Genomic DNA, 19,478 nt, shown 5'->3' on the forward strand with positions numbered 1-19,478 from the left:
TTCTTTCTGATGATGACTACGTAGGTTTTATGGGACTTGGGGCTTGTCAGCCTTGCTTTTTATGGCCCACGTATATTTCCTCACCTGTGGAATTTGAATAATGTTACTTAATTTGTGTGACTGTGAGAATTAGCTACCTTGTATACAAAGCACCTAGGAGGTGCTCAGTAAACATTTGCTGTCAAAAATAGCACAGATGATTTAGAAGCACGACTTTGAATACTGAAGAGGGTGGTTTGCTTCTGATGCATGTTCAATAGTATATGCAAATCATAGTACAAGTATGATTTAAAGTGATGAGGATACAGTGACATTTTTTAGTGCAGTCTGAAGTTTTGCTGAAATTGGTGTCGTTCTAGTAAGATGGGGGAACAGCTGAATTGCCTTAAGCTGGAGAGCTTGATGATTTTTTGTACAGAATGTATGTTTTTACAACTCAGAATTCATATTGCCATGTAATTATCCACTAAAACCTTTAAAGCACTAGGAATTTGACCATAGCCAATATGTTTAGAAAAATTGATATTGAGCTGTTTTCAGGGAATAAGCTTATCTCTTTTGTGAGTGAAGAAAATTTTGATTTTTTTTCGTACTCCTAATAGGTTAAAAAAACGTTGATTTTTTTTAAATAGAGGGAATAAAAGGGGGGAACTCATGCTGTTTTACTATGTAAATAAACGTTTTTGTGTTTCAACACAGTTGTATGATTTATAGTTACCAGCTTTTTGGGAAGTATTTTGCAAAACACTTAGACTACCTACTGATGGAAAAACACAGAAGTGACTTTTATGCACACAGGGTTAGCTCTGCTGGGTTTTGGTTAGCGTGAGATGCGAGGACGAGGAGTACGCTTTGCTACTGAGTGCTGCAAGGACGGACTCCCTGGCTCTCGGTCTCCCTGAGAAGGAAGGGGCTGGACCTGACGCCCAGGCCCCTTCCTGGTAAGGTTAGTTTCCGTGAGCCATGTCTTGTTTAGGGTTCCAGACTAAGTGATGGATACCGTTCCCTTTCCTGCAGCAGAATTTCATATGTGCTGGCTCAGCTTTTAGTGAGGTCTCTGAGCACCCTATTTTTAAAAATCTCCCTGGTCTTTTCTTAGCATGCAGGTGATTTTTGTCGCACCTTTTCCAGGAACTTGGAAAGCCTTTCCGTGGCCATAGGTGGCGCTGTTGCACCTTTGAAAAGTCTTAATTTTCCTGTTGTGAAAGACTTAACCAGTGTTCTTTTAATTTGATTTTTTGTTTAATGCTTCAGAATCGTGCAGTGTCCATTATGTCTGGGTGTTCCAGTTGTATCTTATTTTTATTCTGTCATCTCAGTGTGAATGTTTCAGGTGTGCTGTGTGAACAATCGTGAACTGGACTTTTCTTCCAATACTAGAGCCCAGTCTGTGGTGCTTTCATAGAAGAGGCAGAAACAGTCTCTGGAGTGCCTCAAAGCTGCAGAACTCTGAGTTCCCCGAGTGTTCATCAGTGGGGGTGATTTGGTTGCAGCGACCAAGCCTCGTGGTTTTTTTTTTTTTTTATAATTATAATAATATTTTTTTATTATATTATGTTAGTCACCATACAGTACATCCCCGGTTTCTGATGTAAGGCTCGATGATTCATTAGTTGCGTATAACACCCAGTGCACCATGCAATACGTGCCCTCCTTACTACCCATCACCGGTCTATCCCAACCCCCCACCCCCTCCCCTCTGAAGCCCTCAGTCTGTTTCTCAGAGTCCACAGTCTCTCATCAAGCCTCGTGTTTTGATTGGGTAGGGGTGCGCTCGCCGCCACTTGGCACTGTGAACCTGAGTCTGTACCTTCCGAGTTTTTTCCTCATCTGAGAAACAAGGATGCTAATGTCTGCTTTGGAGAATTGTGAGGATCAGAGAGAAATTATGTTAAGTGTTTAGCACAGTGGTTATCTCATAAAAGAGCTCGTGAACTTCAGCTGTTATTCTGCACGAAGCCATCATTTTATAGTTTTTGGGGATTGCTAAGGGTTTAAAATAAGAAATGATGGTTTTAGGAAGAAAGATGCAATTAAGAAATGAGTGAACTATTGGAGGAAGGTCAGCGGTTCCTGTACTCATACTTCCGCAGCAGCACCAGAGACAGGGCCATTATGGGGTCACCTTGCACCTATCTGAAGTCACAGGACTTTGTGTTAATTAGCATCTGTTGGGACTTAAGGGGGGCCCAATCATTGCACTCTGATTTTCTCCACCAGCCAACTGGGAGACGAGATGGAAGAGGAGGCAGGTAGAGACAAATGGCACCTTTATTACTGATAAAGCCCCATTCTCTATGCACTTTAGGGACGCAGGAAACTGGACAGACTCGCCCGTCCGAGGGGGCTCCGGGCCGCAGCAGGCCTTCCCTTCAGAGGATCTGCCCCTGTCCTCAGGGCACAGGAAGCCAAACACCCTGAGCTGGGCCAGCACCCAGGGGAAGAAGAGGGTTTCACATGGGCAGCTCACCTCCGAAACATCCTGAAGTTGGAAGTCAGGCCGTTTGAGTGAGGAGGACGAGCAGGGGCACGCAGTCCAGGAGTGTTGTGGGGAGAGCCCTCCTCATGGAAACCAGATGAAAATCAGAGGAGTGGGGAGGAAGGGGCCCCTTCCTCTCACTTGCCACAAGTTGTGGGGTGGAGCAGGAGGGTGTTGCCCAAGAACTTGTAAATGGGAGAACGAGGAAGTACAAAAGGTGATTTAGAAGGGAGGTTTGTGAAATCGCCTTAACAGTTACCATTTGTTGAGCACTTAAAATGTGCTACACACAGTTCTTAGCGCTTTACGTAAACCAATGTAATCCCTTCATCCTCACAGCAACCCAGCGGGGTAGTCTTGATTATTGTCCCCATTGTACGGATGTGGAAATTGAGGCACAGACGGGGTAAGCAACCCGACCAGGCTCACAGAGCTAGCCAGCGTCAGAGCAGGGGTCTAAGCCGTGGCGGTGTGGCTTGGCTCCCAGAGATCGGCTTCAGGTGTTTGGGGGTGTCGGCCTGTCTGTGGAGCTGCATGGGCATCTATCCGGAAGTCTGGGCTCGGCCAGCCTGGGGAGAGTGGCAGAGGGAGAGTTACAAGGGTGTTGACCATGAGAGTCACCATGATCGGCCTTCATTGCTCATCTAGGCCGCAGCTCTGTCCCTGTCACAGAAATGGAGTCCCAGTCAATCTAGGAAAACCCCTTCCTGTTCGGCTTCCGTCGGTACTCACCACATAACCTCCTGCCCGTGACTGGGCTGTTGAGGCGGGAAGTGCTGATTGTTGAACTGTGATATCTTGGTCTGATTGATAATTATGTCTTTTATGACATCAGTAAGTGCAATCTCTTCTTACGTTAGTCTCTTAGGAGTTTGGTTAATGTGAAATCAGTCCATTGGAGCCTGATGATGCTGATAATCAAATTTCTGAGCACGTCAAGGTACTTCTCTCTATGGAGACCAGGCTGGAGGACACCCTTTCTCTCATTGTGTGATTTCTTCAGACAGCACCCGCTGTTGCCCCGCCCCCCACCCCCATAGGATGAGAGCCCTTCTGAGTAGGCCAGATCGCAGACAGCAAAGTACACATGCTCCTCTTCCTAATCAGAAAACTATTAAGTGCCTAGAAGTGAGCTACTAAAAGGCTTCCAGGAAGTCCAATTAGATGTTAAAGTCCATTTGGTAAAAAGCTGTCCATTTTTTTTGCAGCTGAGCTTTTCCTTTGCTGTTTGAAAAAACTATCTGGGCCATGTGGCTTACCGACTCCTATTAGATTAGATGAAGGGAATTTAAAAGGCAGAAGAGGGTTGTTTCAGGCCGTCCGTCCACACCAGGGAGAAGTGATAGTCGGCTGCCTGTGTGAGACACAAGACAAAGATTTTTACACATTGAGCAAGAGGACTTTAAAAGCTCTGCAGTCGGAGTGCACTTAGTATGGGGCCCAATTCATCACTCGATGTGCCGAGAGGTCAAATAACTGATGACGGTGAAAATGACTCCGAGGCAGAAGTTCCAATCACATTCCCTATGTCACGGATATGGCACAGTGTAATATACTTGACCAGGTTTTCCAGTGAACAAAAAGTTTCTAGGGTTATCTGGAAACTCCCAATTCCCCAAGGGTCCATGCAGCTGCAAGTCCTCCTTGGGGCTGATCTTTCTGCTCTGTCCTGGGGTGTGGCGGTAGGGGCAGTGTGATGGTGGGGCATCCCTGGCTCCTCTGACCTCCGGTCTCCTCGGCAGCTGCTCGCGCTGAATCGTGCCTGTCTACCTTGCAGGGCTGCTCTGAGAATCACACACAGTGGCTGTCAAGCATTCTGCTTGGTGTGTAGTTGGTATTCAGTAGAAAGCACCTGTTTGTTTATTATAATCATGGCTTCTAGATTATAGTGATTTTTTTTTGGTCTGCATTTAAATATAGACATTGCAATACACAAAATAGGTCTTAAATAGGATTGTGGGACCTATTCTCTATGTAAACAATTGAATAGCTATGATATTTCAATAAGAACACGTATCATTGGGACATACCTTTTTGAATCTTGCTAACATGTTTAAAAATGATCGTAGCTAATGATAAACACAGCTTTGGAACCAGTACTTCTTAGGGTGTGTTTTGCCATCATGGGAAATCACATTCTACGGAGAAGGCTAATTGGATCTCATTGATACTTGGGTAGTTTAGGAGATGATCGAGGCTTTCAAAGCTTCTTTATAGTAATGAAGCTAACTATTTTGTATTGTACCTTCTAAAAGTTGGAAATCCTTAGCTTGTGAAGCATCCGGTAATTCAGTGCGTGTGTGCGTGAGTGTGAGCGTGAGTGTGAGATTTCAGGCCGATGGTGCTAAGTTCATTGTAATAACTTGCCCTCCATTCCAAGCTGTAGGCATATATTTGCACAAACAAATTATTATTCCTTTGTCATTTGGTTTATCTGTGGGATAAGAAATTCTCGTGCTTGATTAAGAAGATTGGGGGAGCATGCGCTTGGAGGGTGGGAGGGCAGGAGGCAAGAGGCCCTCCACAGCTTGTGCAGGGTTTGAGTAATGGCAGCTGTTCTTCTTTCCTTCTAAAGCAAAAAGGCACTGAACTTGTGACATACTCTTACTCAGGATTGCTCTCCTGATCAGACAGAAGTGCCTCAGATTTTACAAGGCGATGTGAATCATGAACTGTGATTAGTAGTTGTCTTTAAAAGTAGTTTTGTTTTCCAAATAAAAGACCATAATCTGTTCTTTCTTCCAGGGGCACAAGAAGTTCTCATTGATCCAGGTACATGATCTATGTGCTTAGTTTCTTTTGGTTCATTTTTTAAGTGCTTGTTTCATGGTGTTGTGAGTGGATGTTTAAAATTTCTGGATTGTGATCTTTGGAACATTCTGATTTAAGTAACTTTAAATCAGAACTGTTAAAAACCTGATTATTGTTTGGTCCTTGTTTGATGGGGCACCCTGTTGATTTATGTTGTCTGTCAGAGAGGGAACTTCTTCCTCCAGCATGGTTAAGTGAATGATTTGCAATGATTTAAAATTCTTTGAATGCATTGAGCATGCTTGTTCAGTTAATTTTGAATTTACTCATAGTAATGACTTTGCTCTGATTTTGTGGTTTGTGCCCTTTCAACATGAATAATTTCAGTTCTTGATTGCATTTTGTATATGTGTTCTTAACCAAGAAAGTAATTTTGTGTATTTTACAGAGGTGGGTTTTCCTTTCTTAATTTCTGTGATTAATATAGCAAAATCTCTTTTTATTGCAGTGCTTAATTATTTCATAATGGGCTCTATTATTTTCTGGGTTAATTAGAGTCAATGACAAAATGTAAATAAAAAGAAATGAAAAACTTTCTTCTTTTGAAGAATAGAAATCCAATAGTCATGTTAATAAATGCTTTGTGACCAGTGCATTTACGTTAATCTCATTGTGTATCTCCATTCTGAAATGAAATTGCTTCAGGTTTGCAGATTTTTGTTTTATCATCTGTGTTGAATCCTTCCACTAGACTGATGTTTCATGATAGCTTCTTTCTTTTTCTTTCTTTCTTTCTTTCTTTCTTTCTTTCTTTCTTTCTTTCTTTCTTCCTTCCTTCCTTCCTTCCTTCCTTTCTCTCTCTCTCTCTCTCTCTCTCTCTCTCTCTCTCTCTTTCTTTTCTTTTCTTTTCTTTTCTTTCTTTCTTTTTTAAATTTTAACAATTCTCCCCCCTTAGTTTATTGAGATATAATTGACATACAGTGGTGCTAGTTCCCTGTTAGGGTTTATGGAAGGTATAGAGAAAGGACAACAGATGGCTTTGTTTTGTTTTCAGGAGACCTGAGTTGGTGATGAGAAAATAATTCGGGGATGGGCTGAAGAACTAAATGACACCCCCCTCCCCCCAGCTGAAAGAGATGAACAATTAAATCAGTGTTGGATGCATTGGTATTTGGCCAGGGGAAGTTGCTGGGCCCAATCTGGCTAGTTATGCCTGATGGAAAGTACTGAATTTTAGTGTGTCGTCTACTGCTTGCAGGAGAATTAGATGTTTACAACAAGTAGAAGTAGCTTTGAGCCATCAGAAAACCAGTCATTTATTTAGATAAAAAAAAGAATACATCTTTTTCATTTCTGAAACTTTTCAAAGTGAGGTTGAATGGAGATGAAACTGAGTTTAGAGTACTGGGGGTAGAAGGGTGGTCTGCAGACTTTGTTATCTGGGAATGTGTGGGGGTTCTGCTGTAGAAGTTGAAGCTGGCAGGAAAGAACCCGGAAACTAACATTGGGTGTCTGAGGGCATCTTCTGCAGCTGTCTCAAATTAGAGAAACATGGACTTGATCTTTGTTCCCCAGGGAGAACAAGTAGACTCTTGAAGTTCTGCTCTCTCCCTACCTTCCATTTCCTGCCACTTGTGCCTTCTGGCCTCTGCTCATGGGGCCTTTGGTGCCAGGGCTGACCACAGCCTCTTCCTCACTTACTTTCAGGCCTTAGTCTTGAGGGAGCTCAGAGCAAGTCTCCCCAAACAGTGCCTCTTTGGCATCTGGACTCTTTTGAGCTGAAGGCAATTGAAACTCTGGGATCAAGAGAAACTTTTGTCCCTCCCTTAGCTACCTAGAAGATCTCAATCTGGTATCTTTCCCAGAATAAGAGTTATTACTGGAGATAAATTTTATCTGAATGACCCATCTGTATGGCATGGCAAACACGTGCTTTTCCTCTTGCCCTGTGAATTTGCTCCTCCCTTTTAAAATGCCAGGCCTATCCCATTCCTTAGCTCAGGATGGCATAGATCCTTCATTTTATCTGTCTTTGTACCTCTCATGTATATGGGGTTCCCAAATGTATGAAATTAAATTTGATTTTTGGTTAATATGTCTCATGTCAATTTAATTCTTAGACTAGCCAGAAGAACGTTTGAAGGGTGTTGGAAAAAATTTCCTCTGCAACAGTGTCTTTTCTGCTGTTTAAGCCCTGGCAAATGGGTTGGTAGGGAATCACTTCAGAACTCCTGGGAGCAATGTGTTATGATTCTCCTTAGTCTTTAAATCTGAACAGTGAACGTTCTCGTCAGGTTTATAAAATTGTTTGGCTCCCTAGAAAATCCATCCGCCTGAAGTTATGACAGAATTGCATCACTTCCATTTTATTTTTGAAATTTAAATGGATATACTATTCAAAACGACCTGTTTCAGAATTTTTTTTTCCTGTCCGCTTTTCCTACAGCTATTTTGAGGGCCAGAGGGGAAAGAGTTTGACAGTCTTTGGGTGCTTGCTCCGAAGTTTGTTTTAAGAACCAAGCTTCTCTTCTAGTCATTTCTAGCAGCTAGGCTTCTGAGCCCTTCATCTGCATTTGAAACAGAATGCTTCGTGATGTCAAACTGTTTTATTTCTTGTCACTTCTGAATATGTCCTGTCCATTCAGCAGCTGTTTCAAGTGAAATGATTTTTTGGCCAATTTCAGTTAATTCAGATTTCCCATTTTCATGTTGAGGGGATTTTCTTCTGTCTATAATAAAAATAAGCAATTTGTGCTTACTGTGTGAAGGCACTGTTCTAAGGTGCCTTTTTTTTTTTCTTAAACAGCTTTAATACAATCTACCCCTTTAACGTACACAATTCTGTGGTTTTTACTATGTTCCCAGAGTTGTGCATACATCACCACAGTCGATCTTAGGGCATTTTATCACCCCAGGAGGAAGTCCCATGCCCCTTAGCAGTCATTCCCCACTCAGTCCCAGGTAGTCACTCATCTGTCTCTGTGGATTTGCCTGTTCCAGACATTTCATGTAAATGGAATCATACAACAATGTGGTCTTTTGTGACTGTTTTCACTTCACATAATGTTTTCAAGGTTCATCCGTGTTGTAGCATGAATTAATACTTCTTTTTACTGCTGGTAATATTATTCTGTTGAATAGACCACTTTTTGTTTACCCATTCATCAGTTGATGGGCATTTGGGTTGTTTCCACTTTTTGGCTATCATCAGTAATGTACTATGAACATTCAACATACAAGTTTTTGTGTGGACGTATGTTTTCAGTTCTCTTATGGATAGACCTAGTAAGTGGAATTGCTGGGTCATATGGTAACTTACTGTTTAACTTTTTGAGGAACTGTCAGATTGCTTTCCAAAGTGGTTGTACCATTTTATATTCTCACTGGTGCTGTATTAGACTTCCGGTTTCTCTACATCGTCGCCAACACCTGTTATCATCCTTTTGAGCAGAGTCATTCTAGTGAGTGTGAAGTGGTATCTCATTGTAGTTGTGTTTTTGCCTTTCCCTCATAGCTAATGATGCTGAATATCTTTTCATTGTGCTTATTGGCCATTTATATATTTTCTTGGGAAGAATGTCTATTCAGATCCTTTACAAGCCATTTTTTACTTGAGTTGTCTTTTTGTTACTGAGTTGTAACAGATTTTTGTATATTCTGGATATAGCTCCCTTATCTGATATATGATCTTAAAAAATTTCCTCTTATTCTGTGTGTTGCTTTTTCACTTTCTTGTTGGTGACCTTTGAAGTAGAGGTGTTTCAAATTTTGTTGAAGTCCAGTTTATCTGTGTTTTCTTTGTTGCTTGTGCTTTTGGTGTCCTATCTAAGATACAAGGTGTATATAAACTTTCCATATAAAGCAACTTAATCCTTACAAAAATTTTAGGAATAGGAGATGTTGGTATCCCTAGTTTATAGACGAGGAAATTGAGATGCAGAAACGTTCACTGATTTGCTCAAGGTCACAGCTAGTACGTGGTGATGTGGGAATTCAGACACATGAGTTTGTCAGCAGCATCTGTCCTCATAACGACCATACTCTGTTCCTTTCTATAGGAATCATTTATTAAAAACTCTTTGCCTATCTGATTTCTTACTATGTTTTTTTTTTTTCCTCATTGTGACCTTATCTCTTTATTTAGCATGCGGAGCTCAGTGTAGGTTTATTTAGGTCTAATGTAGGTGAAAGCATTGCTATCAATGAATTTCTGCATTACTCATCTTCCAGTAATGATTGTTACTAATTGACCTAAGAAAGTCATGCTTAAGGCTTTTCTGTTCATCACACTAAAATTAGAGTCATGACTATGGTACATTCAAAGAAAGCATTTGGTTCATTTCATGTTGCTAAGAAATGAAATAAAAACCCCAGTTTTGAAATAGATTGTAAGTCTCCCAGAATAGGGTCATTGTCTTCCTTATATCCGTTTTGTTTGGGCATAGTGTCTAGATAGTGCCTTTGTCCAGCAGATTAGTTAGAACACGGCGATCATGAATCATCATCTGTAGTAACGGAGTTTTGACAACAGTATCTGTTGTTTGTTTCACAAGGGAAAAGATAATATAGAAATACTTCTCAGCTCTATTTTAAAACCTTGGAACTTTGAGATGAGTTCCGCAGACCATACAAAGCTATTTTCACTAATTTTAGATCTAGACATTTTATGGTTACATAGCAGAGTAAATTCATTAGCTAGATTTGGCAAGAGAAGTGTAATATTGATTACTTATCTTAATTAAAATATTCTGCTTCGGTTAAAGTAATTAGTGCTGTGAGTAAACAAAAATAAGCTTGCATTTGTATGCGACATGGGGATAGACTTCCTCTATTTCTATCTGTTTTTGGGGACATTTTGTAGCTTTTCAGCAGTGTTCTAACTTTAGAATTCTATTTTAAAAATCATCACTTTGTCTAGTGCAGTTTGTGCTGAGTTTAACCTGTCTTAGGCTCAGAATTTCACTGTTTCCTAGGTAAAGCTTTTCCTCTCATTATACTGAGTTAGTGTCAGAGTTATAGGAATTGTGATTTCTAGGCTTTTCCTCTCCATATATTTGAAGTTGGCTATCAAATATGATTTCCTTCCATTTCTTGAGTTTTCATTATTCAATTAGGATTTTTGAAAATCAGTTTGTTTTAATATGTTGTATAAATCTCCCTAGAAACTTCATGTGTTTGTACTTTTAAGTTTTCAATTTATGATAACTTAAGTGTACTCTTGTTTGTTGGTAACTATTTTTCACTAGGTATTTGTTTACTTCTTCGTAATTAAGGCATTTTTTTAAATGAGTGGGTGGGCATGTTTTAAAAAATACCTTATATTTCTTTATTGTAAAAGTCATGTTCATTGTAGAAAAATCAGCCCTGATTTTAGTAATGTGACTGCTCTGTCCTTTTTTTTGGATATTTTGTCAATTTTATTGATCTTTTTTAAGGAACCAACTTTTAGTTTTGTAGGTTTTTCTTTGTTTTTAAAATTATCTATTTCATTTATTTTTGATAATAAAGATAATAACCTTTATTATTTTCTTTCTTTGATTTTAGTTTGCTGTTATTTTTCTAGTTTCTTAGTTTACTTGAGATCTTTTTTTTAAAAAGTAGGTATTTGTAGCTATAAATTTCCTTCTAAGCACTGTTTTTGCTGCATCCCATTTTTGGTATATTGTGCTTTTGTTTTCATTTGGCTCAAATTATTTTCTAATCTCCCTTGTGATTTCTTCTTTGACACATTGGCTATTTAGGTGTGTGCTATTTAATTTGCAAATATTTGTAAATTCCCCAAATTTCCATCTGTTGTGGATTTCTAATATAATTCTGTTGCAGTTAGAGATCATACTTTGTGTGATTTTAGTTCATTTAAATTTTTGAGATATGTTTTATGATTTAGGTTCCATGTATGCTTGAGAAGAATATGTATTCTGCTCTCATTGGGTGGATGCTCTAGATGGCTGCTAGTTCCACTTGTTGAAGTCTCCTGTTCTTATTTTATTTCTGCTATAGGATTTTTACCATGCTTCCTCCAACTTCCTTTAGTTTGCTTAAAAACCACAATTCCTTCAGTATTTCTTCCTGAGTTGATTTCTCTCTAATTCTTTTGAAGATATATCTCCAGTCTTATTCCAGGGTTTTATTTTTTTCAGGGAAAAGAAATTAGACCCTCGTGCAAGACTTGGTTCATAATGAACGGTTTGGCAGCTGTCATGGTGTCCCTTTGATCATAGTGCCCCTGTGGCTGCACAGCACTGTGTACCGCTGTGATACCACATTCCCAGGGCCCAGCCCAGTGCTGGCTTGTTGGAGGAACACAGTGGGTGTTATGAGTGAAAGAATGACCATTCTACTTGTGGCTTATGATTCTAGTCTGTGATTTGTCTTTTCCAATTTCATTTATATTCCCAAAGGTGTATGTTTCAGTACTCTTATATTTGCAAAAACACATACTATTTTTTTGTTTTTGTTTTTTAAATTAAGATGTTTTTAGGATTATGTATGTGTGTATGTATGTGTGTATTTCAAGTAATCTCTATGCCCAGTGTGGGGCTTGAAATCATGACGCTGAGATCAGGAGTTGCATGCTCTACTCACCGAGTCAGCCGGGTGCCCCACATTCTGTGTTTAATAGACTTGTTCTATGATTGAGTTTACTACAATTTTACTTTTTTTAACTTTTGATTTTGAAATAACTTGAAATGTCCAAAAATTAAAGTTTCAAGAATGGTGCAAAGAACTCTGGTATACTCTTCATCCATGGTTATCATTTGCTTTATTATTTGAACTCTGTGTGTTTACACACAGTTTTTAGGGCAATTCGAGAGTAAGTTGCAGACCTGATGCCCCTGCCCTGAATTCCTAAGCATGTATTTCCTAAGGACAAGATCATTTACGTACAAAAACAGTATGGTGATTAGAATCAGGAAATTTAAAACCGATAGAATACCTTTATCTACTCAATTCTCCTAACTGCCCCGGTGCAGCAGTTCTATTTCTAGAGCCAGGATCCAGCTCAGGATCACACCTTGCGTTTAGTTTCCACATCATTTAGTGATATTTAATCCGGTGTAGTTTCTCAGCTTTTCTGTGTCTTTTGTGATACTGATATTTTTGAAGAATACCAACCATTTATTTTATAGAATGCTCCTCAGTCTGGGTTTGCCTGCTTCGTGATGACGATGTTATGCATTCTGCGGGGGCGGAGCGCACAGAATAAGTATGGCGCGTCTTCACCGCGTTGTGTCGGGAAGCATGTGAGGCTGGTTTGTCCCATTACTGGCAGCCACTTTGATTGCCAGCTACAGCAGAGCTGGCCGGGTGTCTCCAGTGTGAAGTTAACTATTTTCCTTTTTGTAACTAATAAGTAATTTGTGGGAAAATACTTTGAGGCCATATAAATATCCTGTTTCTCATCAAACTTGTACCTGCTAGATTTGACATTCACTGAAGATTTTTGCCTGAGTCAGCTGATGGTTGCCAAAAGTTGATGGTCTGACTTCATCATTACTTATCCATTTACTGGTTAACATTCTCATACACGTAAGAGCTTTCTCGCCCTCTCTCAGTCCCTCCTTCCCTCCCTCCTGTCTGTCCCTCCGTCCATCCATCCATCATTACTGTGGACTTAAGGATCTTTATTTTATTCAGTGGGTTCTAGTCCATGGCTTTCATTCTTCATTTTGCAGTCCACTGGCTAGTTTTGGCCAGTGGGAGCCCTTTCAGGCTGGCTGTTGTATCCTCTGATGTGTTCCTCATCAGTTTTTGAGCCTTTCTTTACATTCTGGATGGAGATATTTATGTTCATTTTGTACTTTCCCTGTCCCAGCTTTGGAATCAGACATCCCTCTCCAGTGTTCTAGTTCCTTTCGTTGGTAAATGATATTTAGAAACCAAAATCGGGTGCTGAGTATGCCATTGCTTGTAGGCCCTTTGAGAAGTTCATGCTGTTATCTGGAGTTCATACTCTCCTATCTCTAATTCCGATCCAAAACTTGAGGGGTCTTTCCACTCTTTCTCTGTGTTGTATTTATATCTTCCTTCTCTAACAGTGAGAAATCTGGCTCCCGGTGTTATCAATATATTTACTCATTTTCTCAGCCCTACAGTATACAGAAAGTAGTTTCAGAATTACTAAGCAATGTCACTATAAAAACAAACCTTTAAGTAGAATTTAAGACTTGTATGTGCTCTTTCTGTCTTTATACCGAGGGTAAGTATACAAGGTACCGTGAACAGAAGTTGATTGGGTTTGTCCTTTAATCTTCCCTGTCAAGGTAATTCTGTTATTTATTGGAAGTGTAGGTAGACTCATTTGTTTCTGTTTGTATGCCGTTATAGGCTCCCCCCGTCTTTATTGATTGACTGATTTTTTTTTTTACTATATAGAACAAGAAATGGTTCCAAAAGTCAAAACTATACAAAAAGTTATACCCAGAGAAGGGTCACTGCCTCTCTTAGCCCTCTTCCCTCATTCCCATCTACCTTTGCAGGGGACTAATCTCATCTGTTCCTGGTTTTTCACTCTGGTGGGTTTGTTTGTTTGCTTGTTTGTTGTTGTTGAAAAAACGAGATAGATGTTCTTAAATCTATTTCTTGTGCAAAAGGTAGCATATTACACCTGTTCTTTATATTTGGCTTTTTTTTGTTCTGTCGTGTTTACCTCATATCCTGGCAGTCAGTCTCTGTCAGGTCATGGGGACCTTCCCCACCCATTTTCACAGGTGTGTAGCGCGCCGTGTGCACACGCGTATTTGTGCGCGTGCCATATTCTGATCAGTCTCTGCGTGGACATTTTGGTGTCCAGTCGTTTGTACTGACGAGTGATGCTGCGGTGAATAACCTCACACACGTGTATCTCTCTGTTGTTGGAATGGGATCTTCAGCGTAAATTCCTAGAAATGGAGTTCCTGGGTCAAGAGGTTAAAAAAATATGTAGACACAATTTTATTAGATTTTGCCACATTTCTCTCCATAGAGTCATAGCGTTTTGCGATCACAGGATCCGTGCATGAGGGCGCCTTTCCTCTACAGGTTTGTTACCAATTCCTTGTTGCGCTTTTACATGTGACCAACTAGATAGACAGTAGGTGACATTCAATAGCTTCTTAAGTGGCGAGGGCCGTCTTTATATTTTTCTTTTGCGAATTATCTGCTCATATCTTTTGCTCATTTTTTTTCTATTGGATTTTAGCTTTTTCTCAATTTTTATGACCTTTATATATTAGAGCTCTTAGCCCTTTGTTATATATGTTGCAAATATTTTCTCTCAGATCTTCATTTATGTTTTGGCTTTGTGGTATTTTTGCTGTATTTTTACATAATTGAATTTATCACTTTTAAAAATTGCATTGGATTCACATGATAGTGAGACAGCCTTTCCCTATATCCAGGTTTTAGAGGAACTCACCCATGTTACTTGAACTTCTTTTATGGTTTTCTGTTTTACATATAGATCCTAGATCATTTGGAGTTGCTTCTTGTGTTTGGTGTGAGTTTGGTCTGTTCTGATCTGTTTCCAAATGGCCAGGTGTCTCAGTACCGTTCATGTTACTTGAACTTCTTTTATGGTTTTCTGTTTTACATATAGATCCTAGATCATTTGGATGCTTCTTGTGTTTGGTGTGTGTTTGGTCTGTTCTGATCTGTTTCCAAATGGCCAGGTGTCTCAGTACCGTTCATCGAAAATTACATCTCTGCCCCAGTCTTCGAGGTGCCCAGTCTCACGTCCAGACCTGTCGGCAGCACTGTCTTCCTTGCTGGCCCTCTGCAGACGGGCCCAGGAGCACCCGTGTAGCAGGGGCTTGATTTTTCATCAGGACAGCGGATGCGAGTGAGCCAGTGCAATGCCAGCCTGCCCGCTGCTGCTGGGCTCACTGCCATACCAGTGGGTGCCTGCCTTCTCTGAACCCTGTTGCTGCTCTTCTCTCTCCTGGTTTTGTCTCTCTCCTGCCTCGTTTGTCTCTGCTTTATGCCCTCTTACTTCTGCTTTGTTTTATCTCTGTGTGTCTTGCCTTGTGTGCCGTCTTGCTCATAAGAGGACTCGGTAACTCTCTACCTGTCTCTTGAATGAATGAATGATTGTTGGGTGGATGCCTGAGAACCACTGTGATGATGCTGTTTTCCAGACTTTCCCTCCACTTCTTAACTGTGTCCTCTCTTTTCCTTTCCTCCTGCCTGGCCGTCAGCCTGCCTGTTTCATTGATTTTTCCTATTTGTAGACTCAAGGTTGTGGTCTTGATGACTCCTTGTTTCACTGGTTCACACTAACATTACATGTGGGCTGTCAACACTTTGTAGATGTCAAGAAAGATCGAATCTATTGCATACCAGTTTTTTAGAGCTTGTTATTCTTTTCTTGAATGAAACGAAATCACTCTGATCCATAAGCTCTCTCGTGAGCTCTGTTGTTGTTAGTTTCCGACACGTTGTGTTGTTCTGGGTTATTCTGACCCTGCGGCGTGTCCCCCAGCCTCAGTGCTGGCGTTTAAGCTAATCCTTAAGTGAACCCTTGTTATCCCTGGTGCCATTTCTTTAAAGGTGGGAGGGGGCATTTGCTCCTTCTCCCTCAGTGGGGACTTCTCGATCATGTAGGAGAGGAGGTACCATGAAGAATGAAGGAACCACCTCACTCTGGCCCCTTGGGTTTCCCTTCCTTTCTTCAAGGGAAAAGAGTGAAAGTCAGTGATATAAATTGTTAGAGCCTGTTAGATAAATCAAGACTGCCTATACACTTACTAAGTATTCTTTTAGCCAAAAACAAATGTATTACATGCACGAAAAACACACAAATCATAGTGGTATTATGGTGAAAAATGTAGGCCCAAGTCTGAATCCTACCCTGGAGTCACTAGCTGTGCAGTTCTGAAAACTAGCAAGACTAGTTAGCCTTCCCAGGACTTCTTTCCTCAGCTGCAGGAACGAGGTACACTTGGAGCCTCCCTCGTAACGTGGCTGGGGGCTGTGAGGGAGAGCACGGGAAGAAGTCCATAGCACATGTGCCGGGTCCTTCTACGTGCAGAATCATGTCTGTTTGGCTCCAGTGGTGTCGTAAGCACTCCGTGTACACTCTCCCTGCTCTGAAGGGATGCTTGTGGCTTAGAGATGGAATTCTCAGTTCTGTGAAGATTGTGTCATCAGGCCTTGATGATTTGAATCTGTTCTTTAAAAAGGTATACATTTTAGGTTTTTTCAAGCATGCCCTTTTCTCTTATTATTTATAGTTCTATCCTCTCATCCTTTGCTGTGATTTTCACAAAATCTGGAGGAAACAAGATCCCAAGCCACCTGCCTCTTTGTGGCTCCCTGTTGTGGTTCTTTCTTCCCTAGCTAGAGGAGGGTTTTGCATAGGAGACTGTCTCTGTTTCCCCTTTCTTGGAGTCTCTGTCTGTTTGTCCATCTGCCACCCGTCCATCTGTCTGTTTATGCATTTGTTCTTCTGTCTTGTTCCCAAAAGCATTTAAGGCAGCTTACAGAATAAGAGAATACCCAATAAGCAGGAGAGGAAATTGGGCCAAGATGAGAAGCGAGGGTAGGAGAAGAGCTGGCATGTGTGTTACGGGCAGTGAGGTGCATGCCTGGGCCCCGTGGGTTATCAGGATCGGCAGCAGCCTTGTGCCTGAGCCCCCAGCAGGTGTCGGGAAGATGGGATTTGTCCGGGAGATAAATAAGGGGCTTAGCAGGAGCCCAGCTTTTCCTGTTACTGAGGCTTAAGAGAGTATTTTTTGTGTTCTTTGAAATCAAAAACTATTTCATCTTTTTTTCTCTCCTGTCAGAGTTCCATATGTAGTTGGTTATGTTTTGTAAATGGAGATTTCTCCAGAACTCCTCCCCATGTGAGTCGGATGGCTGGGGGAATTTGGCGGTTCCGCTTAGTGACAGAGGTTGGCCAGAAATAGAAAATGGGAGCCACAGACAGGACACTGCATTTGTCAGTTATATTTCTTTAGTGCTGGATGATTTGGAAAATGCTTTCATGTAGTTTATCTTCGTTTGAGGATGCGTGTGTCTGCCTGCTAGCGCTCAGCTTAGAGCTGCGAGGTAATGCGCACCGGCTGTGTTATCTTCAAGACGGCTAAGCTAGTTACTACGGACATGTTACTTTTATATAATGCATCCCATGTTCTCTAGTAAAAGGTTTCAACAAAGAGGAAAACTTACCCTGAGTTAATTATCATTTACTACAGGGCTTTGATGGTAAGACTTATGGGGGACATGTAAGCTAGGAAGAATTTAAACTGCAGGGGGGGAGTATTTAAGTTTTATCCTATTTGTGCCCCTCTTTCAAACGAACAAAGAAGACAGAAAAAGCAAAGGATTATTTCTTTTCTTCCTTTTGGTTTGCAGGTGCCCTCACGAGCAATGGCATAAATCCCGACACCAGTGCTGAAATCGGACGTGCTAAGAACTGTCTTAGTCCTGAGGACATAATTGACAAGTATAAGGAGGCCATTTCCTATTACAGCAAGGTGATTTTACTGCTTCATAAACCCCTTACATAATTGTGTTGTTTTAACTAGGAGTTCCTGGTTTACACCGTGAAATAGGACAGTATCTCCAGTTATTTGGTTCTGTAAGTATTCGTGTATTACTCCCTAATGTATAATACAATATACCTAAAAATATTTTTATTTCTGATTTCAAATAATGTGTATTTATTTCTATTTTAATTTTTTAAAAAGATTTTATTTATTTGTCAGAGAGAGAGAGAGAGTGTGCCTCCGCACTGGCAGGGGGAATGGCAGGCAGAGGGAGAAGTAGGCTCCCCGCTGAGCAAGGAGCCTGATGTGAGGCTGGATCCCAGGACCCCGGATCGTGACCTGAGCTGAAGGCAGGCGCTCAACCGACTGAGCCACCCAGGCATCCCTCAAAATAATGTATATTTAATTTAATATTTGGAGAAAGGGGAAGAAAGACTGTCATAGCCCCACTATTCAGAGATAGTCATTTTCACACTTTAGTATCTATTTTCTGGTCTTCTTGTCAGCGTATATTGCTGATACCCTAAAACATGGCGAGCATTCTGGGCTCATTGTGTGGAGGCCTGCATTTCTTATTCCGCGCATCGTGTGTTCCCCTGTGTGGTTAAATCTTCCGTGGCGTGCTTTTTAATGATGTGCCTAGCATTCCGTCTTCTGGGTACACCATTCTTGTTACTCTGGATTTAAAAAAGAATTTAAATTTCAAATATACTTTCTCAAGTACTGAGGATGAGAACTCCAGCTGTGCAGGGGTGTGGCCGCAGCGGCAGGTGGGAGCCGCCCGACCCCTCCCCCTTACTTCTTAGACTGACGAGTGTGCAGTCGGGTACGTATCTCTCGTGACCGTCAGGCCTGCGAAGCGTGTGTGTGTGCGTGCACGTATGTCCTATTTAGGAAGACGAGGCTGTCCTGCGCCTGTTCTTCTGCTGCTGGCCTCGTTCCCCGAGAGGTACGTCATGGATGTCTTCCCGCTGCAGGCAGCTGCCCTCTGCAGATAGGGTGGGAGGTCCTCCAACACGTGCACGTGGTCATTTATTCACGCTGGCCTTTCCCTGAGACCGTCCTGAACCCAGGACGGGGAGCGGGCAGCACCTAGAGCAAGCCGTGCCTGCTCCCGCCGAGCCCACAGCTCGCTGCGCTTGCTTCACCGTCGCCCTCGGACGGACACTCAGGCTCTCACTTCCTACTGCTAGGAAAGCAGTGCTGCAGCGAACATCTTCGTACATACGTTCTTGTGTCCTTTTATAAAGATTTTCTTGATTTGAGAGCGAGCAAGCACGAGGTAGGGGGAGGGACAGAGGAGGGGGAGGGGCAGAGGGAGAGAGAGAATTCTTAAGCTGACTCTGTGCTGAGCACAGAGCCCGAAGCGGGGCTGGATCTCACAGCGCTGAGATCGTGACCTGAGCTGAAACCCAGAGTTGGATGCTTCACCAACTGAGCCACCCAGGTGCCCCTATTCTTGTGTTCCTGTGTGATTATTCCTTTAGTTAAGATTTCTGGGAATTTAATCACTGGACGTGACATTTACATTTATCATAAATTCTTTTCAAGTTACTTCTCAAATTCCTTCTCCAATAGAGATGAAAAGGGGTAGAATTATTTAACCAGTTTTTTATTATTATTTTTAAAAAGAATTAATTAATTAATTAATGAAAGAGAGAGAGAGCATGCATGCATGCACCCATGAGCAGGGGCAGGGGCAGAGGGGAGGGAGAGAATCCCAAGCAGACTCTGTGCTGAGTGTGGAGCCTGATGCCAGGCTTGATCATACGACCCTGAGA

At 41.5% G+C, this 19,478-nt stretch overlaps 1 protein-coding gene across 10 annotated transcripts in view; it reads left to right on the plus strand.

Moving 5' to 3' along the window:
• The window catches only part of TRAPPC9 (trafficking protein particle complex subunit 9), a 596,424-nt gene that overhangs the window by 56,203 nt on the left and 520,743 nt on the right, over nucleotides 1-19,478 (plus strand). For 8 of the 10 annotated variants that reach the window (XM_087864581.1, XM_087864582.1, XM_087864586.1 and 5 more), the window contains 2 exons: nucleotides 5,225-5,251; nucleotides 17,564-17,685. In XM_087864581.1, coding sequence (XP_087720707.1) covers nucleotides 5,225-5,251; nucleotides 17,564-17,685 — 149 coding nt within the window. The remainder of the gene's footprint in view (nucleotides 1-5,224; nucleotides 5,252-17,563; nucleotides 17,686-19,478) is intronic. The other 2 variants (XM_087864583.1, XM_087864588.1) reach the window with 1 other exon arrangement.

Source organism: Ursus americanus, chromosome 9 (assembly GCF_024610735.1).
Source record: "Ursus americanus isolate L20-20 chromosome 9, mUrsAme1.1.p, whole genome shotgun sequence".
Taxonomy (NCBI): Eukaryota; Metazoa; Chordata; class Mammalia; order Carnivora; family Ursidae; genus Ursus; species Ursus americanus.